Source organism: Rhinolophus hipposideros, assembly GCF_964194185.1.
Source record: "Rhinolophus hipposideros genome assembly, chromosome: 4".
Lineage (NCBI taxonomy): Eukaryota > Metazoa > Chordata > Mammalia > Chiroptera > Rhinolophidae > Rhinolophus > Rhinolophus hipposideros.
Genome location: NC_138050.1, coordinates 37,456,687 through 37,474,498, shown reverse-complemented (window position 1 = coordinate 37,474,498; position 17,812 = coordinate 37,456,687). Strand labels below are relative to the sequence as shown.

Here is a 17,812-nt window from a genome sequence, read left to right as displayed (position 1 = left end):
GGTTAAACATTTCAGCTGTCTTAAGTGCTCTGTAAGAAGTGAAGGCAGAGACCATCAAATGTCAGGGGCAGAATTAATGATCAATCAAAGAATCAAAGTACAGCAGTATAAAAAAATGAAAAACATATTGAACGTGTAATTAGAACTTTGGGGCAACTATGTTGGCGATGAAGAAAGTGAGGACTCTGTGAAAATGGCTTACCGGTTATTATTACTGCTCAGTGCTCTGAATTATATATTCTTGGTTGCTGTGATGTGGCATGCTGTTGGCTTGCCATTTTGCATTGCCCAGAAATAACTGGAAGTTGTTATTTCTCTTGGATAAAAATATGAGCTGGATTCGAGAAGCTACATCATCAGCACATGAAAAAACTAAATTTTTCTCATTGTAATGATGACAACATACAAAAGTACTATTCATAGGACCAAATCTGAGGTTGCAGAAATGATTTAAAAAAATTGTTTCTTGTCCTAACGGAATCTATTCAATTTTAACTCTCTCATCATTCTTATGTGTTCTATTTTCCCCATCTTTCTTTTGGTTTAAGGAATTCTGCAACAGACATCGAATTAACCAGATTACTGTAAACTAAACACAAACAAGATAGATAAACAACTTTTTCCAAATCAAAAAAATTATTTAAGTATCACGTGCTCAGAGTTTAGTATTAAGGACAGTATATCTGAGTACAAGTATGCTTATTCTTGGTAAAATAAAAGTCTAGATTTTAAGTGAAAAGGCTTACGTGAAGAGGTCACTGTGTAGAATGAAAAACCCATTCCTAACATTACTGTCATTAATTAATGTGTAAATGGATTGAAAACAGATGTCAGTATCTTCTAACACAAAAAATTATACAAGTTTGCATTTATTTTAACTATAAAAGCAAATGTCTATGAAAAATGTTTCTATTTTTCAAAGCCCAAGGTTAATGAATTACATATTTATTTATTTCAAAATCCAGAATATGTGAATGGAATTTTCTATGGTTTAGAATGATAGACTTCTAAGAAATATCTCATCATAATAATCACAGAATGATTTCCTTTTTGGAAACATAGCTCTCTGGTGGCTCAATTTTTTTTTTTTAAAGCTATAAATTTTGTCTTATTTTTCTTTTTTCATAAACAATTATGACCTTAGTGAACAAAGGCAAATATTTCTTTGAAAATCCACATACTTTAATGTTATTGCTTAGCTATGTCAAAGTTAAATTGCCACATTCAATTGTCACAAACATTTTTGTTCTCATTTCTTAATTGTAAACAATACTAATTCAATTTTTTTGATGTTTCACAAAAGGCTGACTAAGCATTCTTTAAAAACTCTATGTGCCATTTTTCCTTTACTATGCTGGCTACTTTCTTCACTTAACATATGTGATATTATGAAATGCTATTTAAGTTCTAATCAGTTTTATATATTATTTTGCATTTTCCCCAAGACTTCAGTAAAAAGGAATATTTGCAGTTCCTCATTGTAAAAAGATAATGATTTATCTCTCTATTTTGTTTTAAATAATGGGCAGCATTAGTAAATTACCAGCTCTGTTAAAAAAATTAATGTGATCACCATTTAAGGAAAAATACCGTGTATAATAATATCCTAGAAACAAAATACAGATATTACTAAAATTTTGCGTATGAATTGGATTTTATACTCAATCCAATTTGGTATTTTTTGGTACTTTAAAATGCTGTAAGTTGGACTCCAGTATCTATATGCTTCTTTCAATGTTAGTGAAGTGAATATACCATTCAATGTATTCAATTGAACAGACCATTCAATATATCACAAGTATAATAACTTTAGCTTAAGCATGAAGCATAGCCTAATTTATTGCAAAGGGGATACTGTGGAATTCGCCATTAGGAATAAACCTAAACAAAGTAATTCCTGTCAGTATGCCTGAAGTATATTATTTGTAACAAAGATGTTCTCACTTTTATCAGATTTCTTCACTGACTGAATCATCAAAACTCAAATAACTGACTGAATCATCAAAACTCAAATAAGCATTTCTTTACGGGGATCTTGCAGAGTTTTCCTAGAATCTGATAAAGCTATTGACCGTCTTCCCATGTGTAAATGCTGACATGCATCCATAATTTAAAAGACAATTTCAGGGGTTCAGTCACCTTTCTCAATCCATCCATGAATTTCAGGTTAAGAATTCTAATTTTGTGGGGCTAATTCATCATGGATTAATGCAGCCTTAAATGGAACTCCTCCTTCTACTGATCAAAAATTAAATTGATCATTGGTTGTAAAATATACCCATTGACCTCTGTTCTTCTACCTTGTAGGCTCTTCTCTTCACTTTCTCAGATCTCTCCAAACCATGAGTCTCCTACCCCAGATACAGACACCATCACACTCCACACCTGGTAACAATGAATAAACCTGCATTCGTGGTTTCATGTTTATCCTGAGTAATAGTTTCATACAAAATTAATACATATATTAAAATTTATACTGAGTAATAATTATATGAATATATAGGAATTTCATAATTACTAATTTGGTTTTATTTAAAATTTAACCATATAGTTAAAAATTATTCAACCACACTCAAGAGGCCTTTGGGCAGGATTTATTCTGAACCACTTTCTGAAGGAGTGGGCTCTCTGGTTCCTGCCCTTCCCTGAGCTAGTGTTTCCCCTCTAATCTATCTCATCATGATATTGATGGTAATGATAAAAAGACTAGGGGTGTATTCAATCTGTGGAATTAGAGCTACCATTGCCACCTGGAGCTGGAATAAGATGTATCTGTCTTTTTTCACCTGGTAGCAGTTATAATAATGAAGGTTAATAACTTCTGCTGTTTTTGATATCTTCAACAAAAGGGTTATTTTGTAATTCCAGTACTCAATACATTGTGATATGAAAAAAATATTACCTTTTTCTAGATACCTTAGGATATTCTCAAAACTACTCTATCTAGCTGTGGTTCAAACATGCCCAAATGATGGAGGGTCTGATTACTATTACTAGAATTCTCTCTATCAAAAGGAAACTAAAGGAGTTTCTGGGAGTGGGGAGGGAAATTTAGACTAAATTAAAAGCATGCATTGCTCTTGGTTATTCTACACAGCAGAATGCTAAACTCTCCCTGTTCCTCCAGTTACTTACTTTACAAACAAAATATGTTGTTTTCATTATGTAGGGCTTGGTCTCTTTCTTCATAAATGTATAATTAACAGTGATTTAGTGAACATCTACACATATCAGTATCTTTAGGAAAAACACCACCACCACCTCTGGGGTTTCAGTGCCCAGCTTTAAAATCTTTCAAGCAATGAAATATCATGACCAGAGAGATGTGAGTGTAGATATTCTTGCAATTCTAATAGTGAATCAAATCACTTTATATAAAATCATATGATTTCTCATGTGTTGTTGGCAGAAGTGTCTAGTATGGAAGGCATCATGAAACTGCCTCAAAGGAATAATGCAAAGAATTTGGAGAAAAAAAATGATGAACTTTTTGACTAGACTTCTTTAATGTGTTTTTTTGGTAGTGGATATCCTACTTTTCAACTTTTAAATTTTTGTGTGAAAAATATCTCAGAAATCTACTTCAATGCTCAATTTTCAGCTTGATATATACATGGTATTTATAAAAAACCTGAAAATTACTCATTGGTCCCATTCTAATAATAAATATAAAAGAAGAAATCTTATGGAAAAATTGGCCCTTAGAAACCCAGAGACCTTACACACAAAAGGAAAGCCAAATATTTGTGGTACTTAGTCACCATTATAAATAGACATCACAGCAGCAAATCAAATGTAACATTAAATAATTCTGAAATGAAAGTAAGCATTCTGTAGAAATGTGACATTATTGAGCAGAAGGTTAGTTCATTTTAGGTGGGTGTTGGAAGTAGGTGTTCTTAGAACTTAATGTTTTTACTAAATATTAACATTGAAATTTTAGTTCATAATGAAAAGAACAGCTTTGTACAGTACCAGAGGTTTCCCTCTTTTTACAAAGTAGTCGGACTTCCATTACACGTCGTTTATTCCCTAAGTTCTAAATTAAGGAGAAAGTATCCGTTTAATCGCTAATAAAATAGGTAAAATTCTTCATTCTAATATTCTAACTCAGAATCCACTAAAAATATAAAATTGATCCATGGCTCAAGAATTATTTCAAACTGTAGTAAAAAAGGTATGCTCAAGAGAATAACATTGATAACAACAACAAAAATAAAATGCATACAAACAAAACACCCCTTTCCCCCAAAAACAAAAGCCTGTTTTTCAAGCTACTTTCATTATTGGCCCTTTTTTAAAACAAATTCCGTAAAAGTCAGTTACATTTGACAGTGGAATGTTTTTTTTCCTGGGTGCTTCTCATGACCGGCTAGAGAATTTTACTAAGTTTAGTAGTTGGATAGAGTTGCATATCCAGTTGTCTACCTCTACCTGTGGTATTGGTCAAGATGTGGGAAGCAGTTTTGGTTGTCTTGAAGTGGAATTTGTGTTTGGAGGAGAAGTCAGTTATGTAATTGCTCACTGTCTAATAAGTTGTGGCATCACTACGAATCTGTGATTGTGTACCCAGCCAACAAATCACACCTGAACAGTTGAATACGTATTCGGATCTGATGTCATTCAAAGTTGACAACATTTCAGTAAATATTTGATCTGTGGTGCATGAAAAAATATGTTTGTGTTCAATAATTGATTTTAAGTATTTCTTAATTTTGTCTGTGGGGTGAACAGTTTGGTCAACTAATATGGCAAAACATGACAAATCTGAATAAGAACTACTAATAATCATAAACTACTCTAATGGATTAAAATTTTGGGATCACTGATGGTTTTATGTTTCTCATTCTAAAACTTTACCAAAGATGGTTACCATAAAAACACATATATATTTCAATAGAAATATGTTGACCACATTTATAAACATAGGGTTATTGAAGAAAGACTAAGGAATTACATACTCGTAAGTTGTTATAAGTTATGAGGTCACCATACACTAAAATATGTATGTTTCAAGGTAGAAATAGTGAATCCCAATGATAATTTTTGTAAAGTAAAAGATGAACATGGAATAAGTATCAGAGTGAAAAGAACTGTTCTTCAGGTTAATAGCAGGTGCTTTAAAAAGTGACTTGAAACATAAATACCTTTAAAAAAGAATTCACCTTTCTTTCTACTTCCTCCTTACATGCCAGCCCCATACCTGTCCCCAGTGTTCAAACAGACAGTGGTCCAATGTTTCCCAAATGTTCAAGTTACAACTGTTGAGTGGCTTTTGTCATTTTCCTTAATAAGAATGTAGTAAAATGAGATCACTGAGTTGCATATTATAATTTTGCATTTCAACCTCTTTACCCATTATGAAAAAGAAGCAGCATTTCATTGAAGTCAGCCTGTTGGCACACATTATTTTTGACCACATTATTTCAGTTTACCCCAAAATAGCATTGTGTAGTATGTCATTGGTTCTTCTTATTTCCAGTATACTCGTATATAGTACTACCATATGGCATGTTATTGCATTTCACTGTTTACATGCCTGTCTCCCTTTGCTAGACTGTGAGATGTTTAAAGACAGAGAATATGTTTTATTCTGAGTTCTTTTTCATCTAGCATAGCATAATGCAAGGAACGTTGTAGGTGTTTGGTAAGTATTTATTCAATCAAAAAATGCTCTAGACATTCTTGCAAATGAACATATCTACTATGTTTTAAATTCTGAGTATAATATTCTTTTTTGAGTATTTTTCAGACTTATATTTTATTTTAAAGGCAGGTAAACAAGCAATCCAAACTTGTTTCTCTGTGTTAAGCTAACATGGGCATTCAAAAAAATAATACGACACTGTGATTTTCACTAAACTAGGAAAGGTTATTTTGGAGTTGCTGGGACTTTAGATATTTGAAGTAGTAATTACTTCCTCCATAAATGTTACCTTTCAGAGTCAAATACTGCTTTCCTGCTGCAGTTCAACTTTTTACTTAAAGGAAACTGTCTTTTACTCATAATTCAGCATGCTATAATATTATATGTGGTAATTCTCCTTTTCATTTGTTTTGATAGCATTTTAAATTCAATGAAGCATCATCATAATAATGATAGTAGCTTACATTTATTCAGTATTTATTCTGTACCAAGCATTCCACTAAGTACTTTACGTGAACTGTGTCATTTAATACCCACGTAAAATTTATGATGTGTATGATTTTATCTCTCTCTCTCTCTCTCTCTCTCTCTCTCTATGTCTGTCTGTCTATCTATCTATCTATCTATCTATCTATCTATCTATCTATCTATCTATCTATCTATCTAATCTATCTATCTGGTGATCTAAGCTTAGAGAGGCAATTTTCCAACTGGTAAGCAGTATGGTCAGGATAATAATGGAAGGAGAGCCATTTTCAGATTTTGCATTTTTGGTTCTTTAAGTTCTGAGTACCTAGCAACAAAATTTAATATCATATTTTACATAATTCTGGAACTATTACCTGTTTTAGTGAACTACTTGTGTTACATTTATAAAATGATGCATTGTATTGTACTCAATAAAATACTATCAAGTCTCTGCAACTGAGACTCCAAGAGTATTTCTTATATAGAATGGATGAAATATTCTTACCTGATGATCATCAACATTTCATGTTGAAACTCACTGCTATCATTTATAAACTTACCATAGACTTGGGTTTGGTTCCAGAATTGGCCACTGGGGTGGGAGATGGTAGGTCAGTGGACTCAATGTTGGAAGACAAATTTATTTGTGTCTGATTCACTGAAATGTTATCTGCTCCACCTTCAGATCCCGACTCCATATCCTATTAAAAAAAATGCATTGATATGAAGGGCATGCACATGTTCTTTATATGCTTTTCTCCCTGCCACAAGCACCTTTCCACTTCCTCTTTCTCCCAACACACATGGACATACTAAAGAATTGATGACAACCAACATTGACTTGTTACCCACAATCATGCATTATTTTGTAATCACAATGATACTTTTCAGAGGGCCTAATTTTACAAAGCAACTATTGGAGGTATTAGGCTGGTGCAAAAGTAATTGTGGTTTAAAAGGTTAAAAATAACTTCAAAAACTGCAATTACTTTTGCACCAACCTAATAATATACAGCATTTGTAATTTAACAGCTGATTGTGAATTGGATGGAGCAGCAATGAGAGCTAGCTAGGACACTGCAGTGAGTCAGGAGGTAGAAGCCCATAGACATCCTGTGTTCAGTATGTGACCTTGAGTAACTCACTTAACACCCCTCATGCAGCAGGTCATTGTGGATGTCAAATGAAAAGACAATTCTCATTTCTCCTCACCTCACTCTCTTCTATGTTCCCATCAGACCTCCATGGTAACACGTACCACAATGGACTGGAATTATTTAGTTCAAATTTTTGTCTAGCTAATGAACTATAAGATATTTGAGGGCAGAAATTATGCTTTGTCATGTGCAATTCAATTCCCTTATTTAAAACTGGATATAATGATAACATGGACTCATAGAGTTTCATGTGGATTAAGGAAGATATATGCAAAGCACATGTAATTGATACATAATAATTTTATTTAAGCATTAGCCATTACTATAATATATTGTTATTAGTAACTAGTAACTAGTATGTGAATAAGACGCCTGCTGAGTGAATGCAATTACTAGGTAATCTCTCCAAAGGCTGTGCATTTTATTTATCATATGCTCTCTTTGTATTACACAGTGGCCTGAGAGCACAGAGGAAAGATGGGGGTTAGGAGAATGTGAAGGTGAGGAAGTAAAGGCACTTATCACTCTATAATGTTAATCTGAGAAAATTAAGAGTTAAATACCTTTATCTCTACCCTTTTAATATCTCAACTTTACCATGGCCTGCAGCATAAAATATTTTCTACACTGCCCCCTAATTCTCTGGCTTTATGCTCTACCATTGTCTTGTTTCTTAGTATGCTCCAGCCATACTCACTGCTTGTCAGTCCTTCCAGTATACCAGCTGGGTTCTATGGCAGGGGCTATGTCCTTTCTTGTCACTTGCCCCAGTATTTCCCTTTGTTGGCTCTTTCTTGTCACTCAAATCTCAGTTTGAATATAACTACCTCAGAGAAGCATCCTTTGACATTGTTGGGACTATACCAAACTAAAAAGATTCTGCACAGCAAAAGAAAAAAATCACCAGAATGAAGTGGCAACCTAAAGAACTGGAAGAAAATATTTGCAACCATATATTAGATAAGGGGTTAATATAAAAAAATATATAAAGAACTCATATAACTCCATACCAAAAACAAAAATCTGAGACTTTCTAGTCAAGCTGGCAGAGTAGGTAAACACTGTGCTCACCTCCTCCCAGGACCACATCAATTACAGCTAAACCACAGAACAACCATTATTGAGAATTGCCTGAAGTCTAGCTGAACCAAAATCCTACAACTACGGACATACAGAAGAAGGTACCTCGAGACTGGGAGGAGAGGCAGAGACGTGGAATGGGCTGGTCCCACATCAGTGTGTGACCGTTAAAAATTGGGAGGGATATCTTGGCTGTGGAGGTCACCCTACCAAAGAGCCATTGGTCGCAGCCCCTCCCCAGTCCAGCGTTTCAGTACTGGGGAGAGAAGTCTTCATAATTTCTGGCTGTGAAAACCAGCGGAGATTGAGTGAGACAAAGGTGGCTGCACTCCCAGGCTGCACTCCCAGACACACGTGGCTAACAAATACATAAAAAGGTGCTCAACATCACTAATTATCAGGGAAATGCAAATCAAAACTACAATGAGACATTACCTCACATTTGTTAGAATGGTTATAATCAGAAAGACAAGAGATAGCAAGTATTGATGGGGATGTGGAGAAAAGGGAACCCTTGTGCACCATTGGCGGAAATGTAAATTTGTGCAGCCATTATGGAAAAAAGTATGGAGTTTTCTCAAAAGTTAAAAAAAGAACTATCATATGATTCAGCAATCCCATTTCTGGGTATTTATCCAAAGGAAATGAAATCACTGTCTCGAAGAGATAGTTGCACCCCTAGATTCATTGCTGCATTATTCACAATAGCCAAGACATGGAAACAACCTTCATAGATGAATGGATAAAGAAGATGGATGGACACACACACACACACACACACACACACACACACTTACATACAATGGAATATAACTTAGCCATAAAAAGAAGGAAAGAAATATATACTAAGTATATAAATATACACAAAGGTTTGTTATTATTTTAACTTGTTTATTTACTTAAATGTTATTAACATTGTTATTTATTTAATGATGATTTGACTCAGAAGAGTTGGCCCTGAGTCCCTTACATCCCTCAATAGATAAGCAGTCAGAAGGAGTCTGAAATAACTTCCAAATCAACGGTAGAACTATACTAAAAATTTGATACAGAATAGTTCTATTTTGGTAGATGTTCAGGTTTACATATAGGATTTTCCACCTCTTTGATCTTAGGTAAACACATAATTTCTTGACTTAATGTGTTCATTATTGTATAATAAAAGTAACACATTAATTGAAAAGGGATGCATGGCTTAATTATAAAAACATTCTACCATCGCATTTGCTATATGTGGAAAAGCTAAGTCATTTAATATGGAGTTAATATTAAATATGCAAAGTGCATAGTTAGTCTGGAACCTGTGTCTTCCAAATTTTATTTTGAGTGTCAGAATTCTCACCTCTGTCCTATTCATTTTATTTCACTAAGTTAATTTTAGAGTGTTCTCAAATTAATATTGTCTAAATTCGTTCTTGTAGTATGCTGGATTAGTTTAACCAGCATCCATCCATCCATCCATCCATCCATGCATCCATCCATCCATCCATCCATCCACCCATCCATCCATCCACCATCCTTGCAGCAAATATTTATGAATCATCTTCTACAGGCAATGTCAATTTGTGGATCCTGGAAATAAAATACTACACAAGACTGACGCAGCATTACTAAACAACTACAAGAAAGAGCATGTGATCACTAGGAAGCATAATTTCCCAGGGTGGCCCTCTTTCCTGTTTAACTAATAGTAACCATTTATTTTTGAATTACACACTTCTCTTATGGACTCAGCATGAAGGATAGAATTATTCGAGTCATCTTTATGGAACGCTATCAGGGTCACCTATGGGAACACACCGTCGTCAGAGCTGTTTCAGCTACAAGAGGGACAGCACGACGCAAAGAGATATGATGCTCAAAGGAAAATAAGTGGAAAGTGGAAAGCTCACAAGAACGTGCCGCCGCAGGTTGGTGGGTGTGCTGGATGGAGAGGAGCTGGTGCTGAGAGCATTCTCAATGTCCTGATCAAGTTGGTCCAGTTTCATAATTAGCAGCACCATGGAGTCTAGCCGCGTCCTGTTGCGATCTTCTTTTATTTCCTGAGGAACAGAACATGTTGTTACTGAATCTGAAGGCAAATTCTCAGAAAGAATAAAAAGTTCCCTGTTCTTCAATGTGACAAAAAGAACCCTGAATGACAGGCACTCTTCTAAGGGGGAAGGGAAGTTCTGGTCTGTATCGTCAATGGGCTCTTCATTGGGAAGATCCTGACTTGCTGCCAAGAAAGCATTTTACATGAATATTAAATATATGTCTTCTGGAGCAAAGCACAATGGAAAGGAAGTAGAACATCAATGAGGACTGATACATATTTATGAATTGTCAATTAATTATTTTGGGGGAAAGTTATATATTATACCTGTCACAGTACAAATCAGTTATAACATACTAATAATTAAATTATTTGTGGTTAGACATTTAAAGATGCACATAAGAGAATATTTTTGGAGGGATATTTCTGACTATAGTTAAAAATGGGAAGAGAATCAAACAAGGTAGGTTTTCGGTTGGTGCAGTGGGCAGGAATTTTTTTGTTGTACTTTTGTTTACTTTGTTTTTTGCATGGGTCCATTTTCCTACTACTGCTTCAAGCCATGTCATTATTAGTCTTTCTTTTCAACCTTCTTTTTTTTTCCACACACTTTTGAGAAAAGCCCCCGCAATAATATTAAATTTAGTAAATGAACATGGTTACTTATTTTAAATTCTCTATAATATAGACATGTACTTATGGAAATACTGTCCTTATAGGAATAGCTAAAGCTTGTCACTGGTCATATAACTTTATTTGGGCATGACTGTTTACTATTCTTCCTTGTTCAGACCAAGGAATTTTCCTTGAGGAATCCTATTAGGAATCTTCCAATTTCCCTGTATCTTTTTTACAGTGTCAGGGTTGGGTAGGGTATTGGAGGGAAATAAAGACCATGGAAAACACAAGTAAGGTTCTTTAGAAACTAAATCTATTGAGGGATGTAAGGGACTCAGGGCCAATCCTTCTGAGGCGAATCATCATTTGTGACTCATGTTACCATCCTCTTATCTGTCTATTTTCCTGAGTGAAATTGACTTTGAAAGGACCACCAGTGGCAACCTCAAAGAGAAAATATATAGTGACTGAAGCTGAGGGGTTTGAGTATAAGGGAGCAGGTTGGGGCTTTGCTTAGGTGACGGTATTGGTAGTAGGGTGAACAAAGTGACTGCTTGAATCAGATCTTTTATTTGGCACTTTTCTTTTAATCCCTCTACATTCCCAAGCTACCATTAGGAGGAAGCCTCAAAGAACAGGGACTATGGTAATTTCATGGATTCATCTAATTCTGTAGGGGGTCTCTATACCTCAAACAGCCAAAGCAGATTGTCAATATTACAAAGCATTATCTTTCAGATGTCAAATAATTGATTTATTACATTAAATTAGTCAAAGAATCATTAATTAAGCTAAAATTGCTAACTTATTTGGGTAAGCTGAACTTGTGCTTGATTTAACAGTTTAATGTCATATGGAAATGTCTTTCCATAAAGACATTAATTGTGAGAATAGATTAAGAATTTTGGGAGTTGTGTTAACTCCTTTAGAATACTAGGCTATGATTATTCACTTTCCTTCCACTGTCTCTGCTGTCTAAAACATGTAATGAGGCTCTGACAGAGAATTATAGAACTCTTGACACCATAAAATTTTGTGCTTAAGAGGATCCAGGATGTTTACAAACAAAGAGACCTGAAGTTTAATATACATATCCCTCAATGCTACAGAATCTTGTTTTATTCAAAAGAGCAATAATTAAAGTAAAATCCTGCTTATACCTCAAAATGAAGTCCCAGAAATATTGGCGATTATTCAGTTTAATTCTCTTCTAGATATTCCAGAAAATGGAAACATCTGACTGAATAGAAGACTCAAAGTCCCCTTAATTACTTGTGTTTGCTTGTATAATTTCCTTCTCTTTTAAACCAAAATTGTGTTTGGCAAGATAATGCTTTTTGCATCTCTAGCCACATACATTTTTATGTTAATGTTTTCACTTTCCAGTTATAACATCCTCAAGCAAAAATATTACGTTTTCCTACCAGTCAAGTTAAACACTGTACATGCAATACATTTTCAGGAATAATAATAATGAAATCAATAGGAGCCAGTGAAATAACACCTCCCAAAGCCTTAGAAAATATATCTTGATATTTTTCCAGCTACTAAGTTAATGTTGGATAAAGCAGTATATCCTGCAGCTATCCTAGACCCATCAGCAGTAGTCTCAGAAACAATTTGTCTTTGCATTAACTGGATGCTGAGGTTGTGCTTTAAAAATATTTTCAAATCTACCGGCTGAGCAGCAGATTATTTCAAATGATCTGCCAAACAGGCATAAAACCAAACAGACTTGGTCTACAATATTTCTTTAGAGAAATAAACCCATTATTGCTTTTCCCTTTGCTTATGGACGCTTCCTTAGTCACCATTAATTACACTCAGTCTGAAGTGTCAAGTACACAGACCAGTATCATATCTTATACATACATAAGACATCATGAAATAGAGTGGATTAAAAATAAGATGCTTTGGATAAATATTATTGTCCTTATTTTTAAAGCCCAAGTATTAATATTTTGCAAAGTTCTAACTTTTCATATGTCTATGGCTAAAACTCCCGTAAACAGCTCAAACCTGAAAACAGAGATGTGTATCTGCAGATTTTGGCTCCATTCACTTCTGGAGCTTTCATTATAGTTCATGAAGAGGAACTTCTTAATATGTGAAGGGACCTATTAATGAATTTCTTGGTATTTCAGTAACTTAACCCCCTTAAATCAAGGCCAAGACACTAAATTCTCTTCCCTCCCATCTTTCCTTCCTTCTTTCCTGCATCACAGCTGTTCTGGAACAACTGCTATTATTATAAAAGGATAAAATATTCATCAGTGAATAAGAGACATAAAATTGCTGCTTTTCTGAATATTATAGTCAGCAATGAGAAGATAGGCAACAAAAGTTTACTCATTCATAAAAAAGACAGTTTCAGAAGGAGCAAATGTAAGAAGATAATAAGTAAGGTAATGAGATACACAGTAACTGCAAGAGGCGTGTCCCACTTTGTATCGGTTGGTCAGAGAAGAGCTTTCTGTGGATGTGAGAGAATAATGAGGTAGAGGAGAGAAAGAGATAGAGATGGAGATAAAGCTTCAGATGGAGATAAAGTCTGAGATGGAGGCCTCTGGAGGGGAGGGGAGAGATGGAGGCCTCTGTGCGAGGGGAGAGAACGAGAACTCAACTAGTCTTCCAAGCAGAGTAGAGAGTGGTACAAGGATTCTGAGATTAGAATGAGTTTGGTGAATAAGAGGATAGACACAGACAATAGTTTAGTGGTTACCAGAGGGTAAGGGGGGTGGGGGAGGGAGATGAGGGTAAGGGGGATCAAATATATGGTGATGGAAGGAGAACTGACTCTGGGTGGTGAACACACAATGGGATTTATAGATGATGTAATACAGAATTGTACACCTGAAATCTATGTAATTTCACTAACGATTGTCACCTCAATAAATTAAAATAAATAAATTAAATTAAAAAAAAGAAAAAGTTTAGGGAAGCTGAGAGAGGGAAAGTGAGAGGGAGAGTGAATGATTATTAGGACAAAATGAAGTTGAATATAAATAGGAGCCAAATCATATTTTGTTATGAAAGTCACTATAAAGAGGTTAACTTGATTCTTTGTGCGATGGTACTCTGTCAGGATGTAAGCAAATGACTCATTTACTATGTTTTTTTTTAAAAAAAACTTAGGGAGTTCTCAGCACATATTGACAATCGAACATTTTTGGAACCTCCTCATATTTTACATCCAGCAATGCCACATGACTAATACATGCTAAATAGTTCAATTTACCCTAAGATTATTCTTTCAGTTCTAACCATATTCTTTTTCATGCTGAAGTCTGAATTGGATCCACATTACAGGATAATAAAGAAATAACAGATGATTTCATAACAAGGCCCTACATATTTTGAGATCAAAGTGAAAAAGGAGGCACCGTTTTGGGAACCTATTTGTTAGAATTTTGGAGTGGTGGGCAGTGGTATGTTGGTAAATGTTTAGCAACTGCAACTGGGTTGCCAAATAAAAAGCAAGTGCTGATTTGTAGCAGGTGTCAGTTTTTGTGGTATAAATACTCTCACGGTAAATTTCAAGTTACCAGCTAGATATCATTGAATGCAGAGTTGTAAGAGATGCACACAACTAGCTCTTGGGAGCTGATATAAGCAGGTGCATGGGGGAGACAACACACGCTAGGAGTGGGGTCCTGTGGCGTGGAGAATCATTCTTAGAATTTGACTCAAAGAAAAACATTAACAGCTAAACCAGTACTTGTAATTATGGTTTAACCAACATAACAACATATTGAAATAATGCATTTTATTTATTTAATGCATTTAATTCCCTTAATCTTTGATCTTGTTGCCCAGGTAAAGTTCAGTATAAATTGTAGATTTCAGTGTTCTTCTGGAGGACTCTCTTTCTTTCTAGTAGTGGCTTGTTTATCTGCCTTCCTTGCATTATCCATCATTTATGATTGTTAAACTCCTTAAATTGTATTATAACTAACTTATCGTTATGGTTGTATTTTTATTAGGTTGGCGCAAAAGTAATTGCGGTTTAAAAGATTAAAAACAATTGCTAAAACTGGAATTACTTTCGCACAAACCTAATATTTATGTAAGTCAAAGCACCTTTACGTTACTCATTATGTCACTTGGATATGTTATTCAATACTTAAGACTTTAGAAATCTAGACATCCAGGACAGTGGTTATAAGTTCCAGTATATTCACTTTGCGGATGAGGAAAGTGGATTCCAGGGCATCCAGATCATTCCTCCATTGGCAAATTGAGTATATTAGAGTCCAGCTGTCCCCATTCCCTGTACTGGTCTTTTTCCAATACTCTCTTTTGCTTTACTTCCATGCGTACGATTTTTAATTTAATACCCATTTAAGCACGTATATTTCCTCAACTTCAGCAACCTAGTTCCCATTCCTTTCCAAAAACTGTTGAAAAAGAATACCAACGATCACAATTAATTGCAAGAAACTTTTGAAATATCTAGCACAGTTCTTCACACTTTTATTGAAGAAATATCCAACACATGTTTATTGACCATCTACAATGTCTATATGTATATCACTCCCTAGGGAGCAAGCTATGTCATAGTTGCACAGCTATAATTTTTAGAAATATTATGGAATCAAATTGTACCTTCCTTTAACTCCCCAGTTTATCCCTCCAGAAATAAATAGCAGAAGTAGCGTCTATTTTATGAAAAAGGCTTTCAAATATTTGAAGAACTTTGTTATGCCCACTTTTTCCTTTTCTAGGTGAATTATCTTCAGGTCCTTTAATTATGTTGCCTATGACATGTTTCCAAATCCTCATTAGTTCTATTTACTCTTTTCTGGGTATGACATAGTTTTGTCAATGATCCAATTAAAGGTTTGTGTCCAGAGTTAAATATATTACTCTACATGTTCTCTGACCAGGTCAGAGGAGGCAAGGACCTCTTCATGTTGTATATAGTCTCTTTCATGCAGCCTACGACATAAGTGCTTGTTTAAAACATGAACAGGCCATTCTTATTGGGACAGCCACAATCTGCTTTTTTGATGAAGAAGCAGTGCTTAATGACTGTGAGCTGACCTTGACTCTCCTTTTCCCATCATGTGCCTGTGTACTGCTAAGAACAGGAACATCCTGTTGTGCTGAGACTGGAACCAGCTGTTGTCAAGGTATAGATAATACACACAGCTGCTGTGGGAAAAAAAAAATAAAAAAATTCCTGTTGAATCTTTTCTCAGACATAAGTCAGTGGATACTTAGGCAAATTAAGAGAGAAACTTCTATTCAATTGGATTTGTTGTCAAAAACCTAATATGGCCAAACCACATGGCGTTCCCTGGGAAATCTGAAAGATGCTCTTTTTTTTTTTTAACTCCCAATAGCTATTTAATCCCTGGACAGTGAAGTCACTTTGGTCGCAATGGTATCTGTGGGAGAGATGAACAGGTTTCTTCGGGGCTTGTTCTCTCTAGAAAGCCTCTGCATTGGAATTCTCTGAACAGGAGCCTCCACTACTCTTCTCTTACCCTGGGGAAGATAATTCCAACCCTCTTCTTTCTCCAGATGCTCTTTATTGAACAACACAGAACATAGCACACACTGGGAGTGGGGAGGAGGTGCAAATTACCGGATATTTTACAGACTGGGCAAATATGAGACCAGTGAAAGGGGGCTTCCCCTAGAGGCGCAAAGGCTGTTTTCCTAATCTGAAGCATTTGGAAGAAAACCAAAAAATTCAGTAAAATACTCAGATGCTTCCAAAGAGTGGTTATTTGGCTCAGCAAATATAGCACTGCCTGAATGTTCTGCTTGTCAATGAGTTGTGGCATCACATAGACAGCAGTAATAAATTAAAGGCTAAGCTAGGAATAGAACTAAGACTTCCTGATTCATAATCCAACGTTCTGGCTCCTACACTGTCTTTGATTCCATACGCATCTTACTGGCTATTCTGGGCTGGTAATACTCCTTCCTCACCCGTAAAAGAAAGGGACCTTTTAGCAAAAGACTTGGCTCAGCTTCATTCTGAATTATTTGATCTGCAGCCAGCTGGACTAGTATGAAATCGCATATTAGTGTTATACATTTTATTTGACAATAAATTCCTCATTCTGAACTCTCCTTTCTTAAAATAATATCCTGCCTAAAGAACCAGAAAGTTACTAAATCTTTTTTTACTTCAGAAGCAGTGAAGATTTTCATCTGAACTGACAATCAGAAGATGGAAATAATTAACATATGTCAGAATTTCTAGGCAAGTTAAATAGTCAACCTTAATTTTTATTTTGGTGTATTTCAAGCTGAAATTTATGTAGACTGGGAGGTAATAAAACAGCTAGACTATATTTGCCAGATATAGTCTGTTCAACCACAAAATCTTTGTATATTATCTTTAATAATGTGTCAATATCATTTTAATATTGGGTGCGAGAGAATCATAAATAATATCCTCATTTAAAGTTGCTACAAGGAATCTTTTAACTGATATGTAAATGGCGGCTTTATATTAAGTGTTTATGCTCACTTCCTACTTATCTCCTTCCATTTATAAGGCATGGGGAGAAAATTGGTCTCTCCTTTGCTTGACTTTTAAATTTCAACTAGACTTCAGATAGAGCATTTGAGCTGAGACTTCTGGAAATTGCCTACACAGTCTCCTGAATAGTTTCAAAGACATTTATGCAGCTGGTCCTAAGGAGTGCTCAGAAGTGCAGGTGTGAACCAGGGAGGGAATTGTGTGGGCAGTAATTCCTCCACATCCTAGGGAAATCTGAGGGTGACTTCCTCCATTTTTGGGACTGGGATATAATTTGTACCTAAATAATTTGGTATGTATTCTGAAAT

The 17,812-nt window shown here is 35.1% G+C and overlaps 1 protein-coding gene across 3 annotated transcripts in view; it reads right to left on the bottom strand.

The window, feature by feature from the left end:
* Window positions 1-17,812, bottom strand: part of DLC1 (DLC1 Rho GTPase activating protein) — a 388,497-nt gene that overhangs the window by 285,054 nt on the left and 85,631 nt on the right. For all 3 annotated transcript variants that reach the window (XM_081046330.1, XM_081046331.1, XM_081046332.1), the window contains 2 exons: window positions 10,245-10,394; window positions 6,676-6,816 (listed from right to left, as the gene is read on the bottom strand). In XM_081046330.1, coding sequence (XP_080902456.1) covers window positions 6,676-6,816; window positions 10,245-10,394 — 291 coding nt within the window. The remainder of the gene's footprint in view (window positions 1-6,675; window positions 6,817-10,244; window positions 10,395-17,812) is intronic.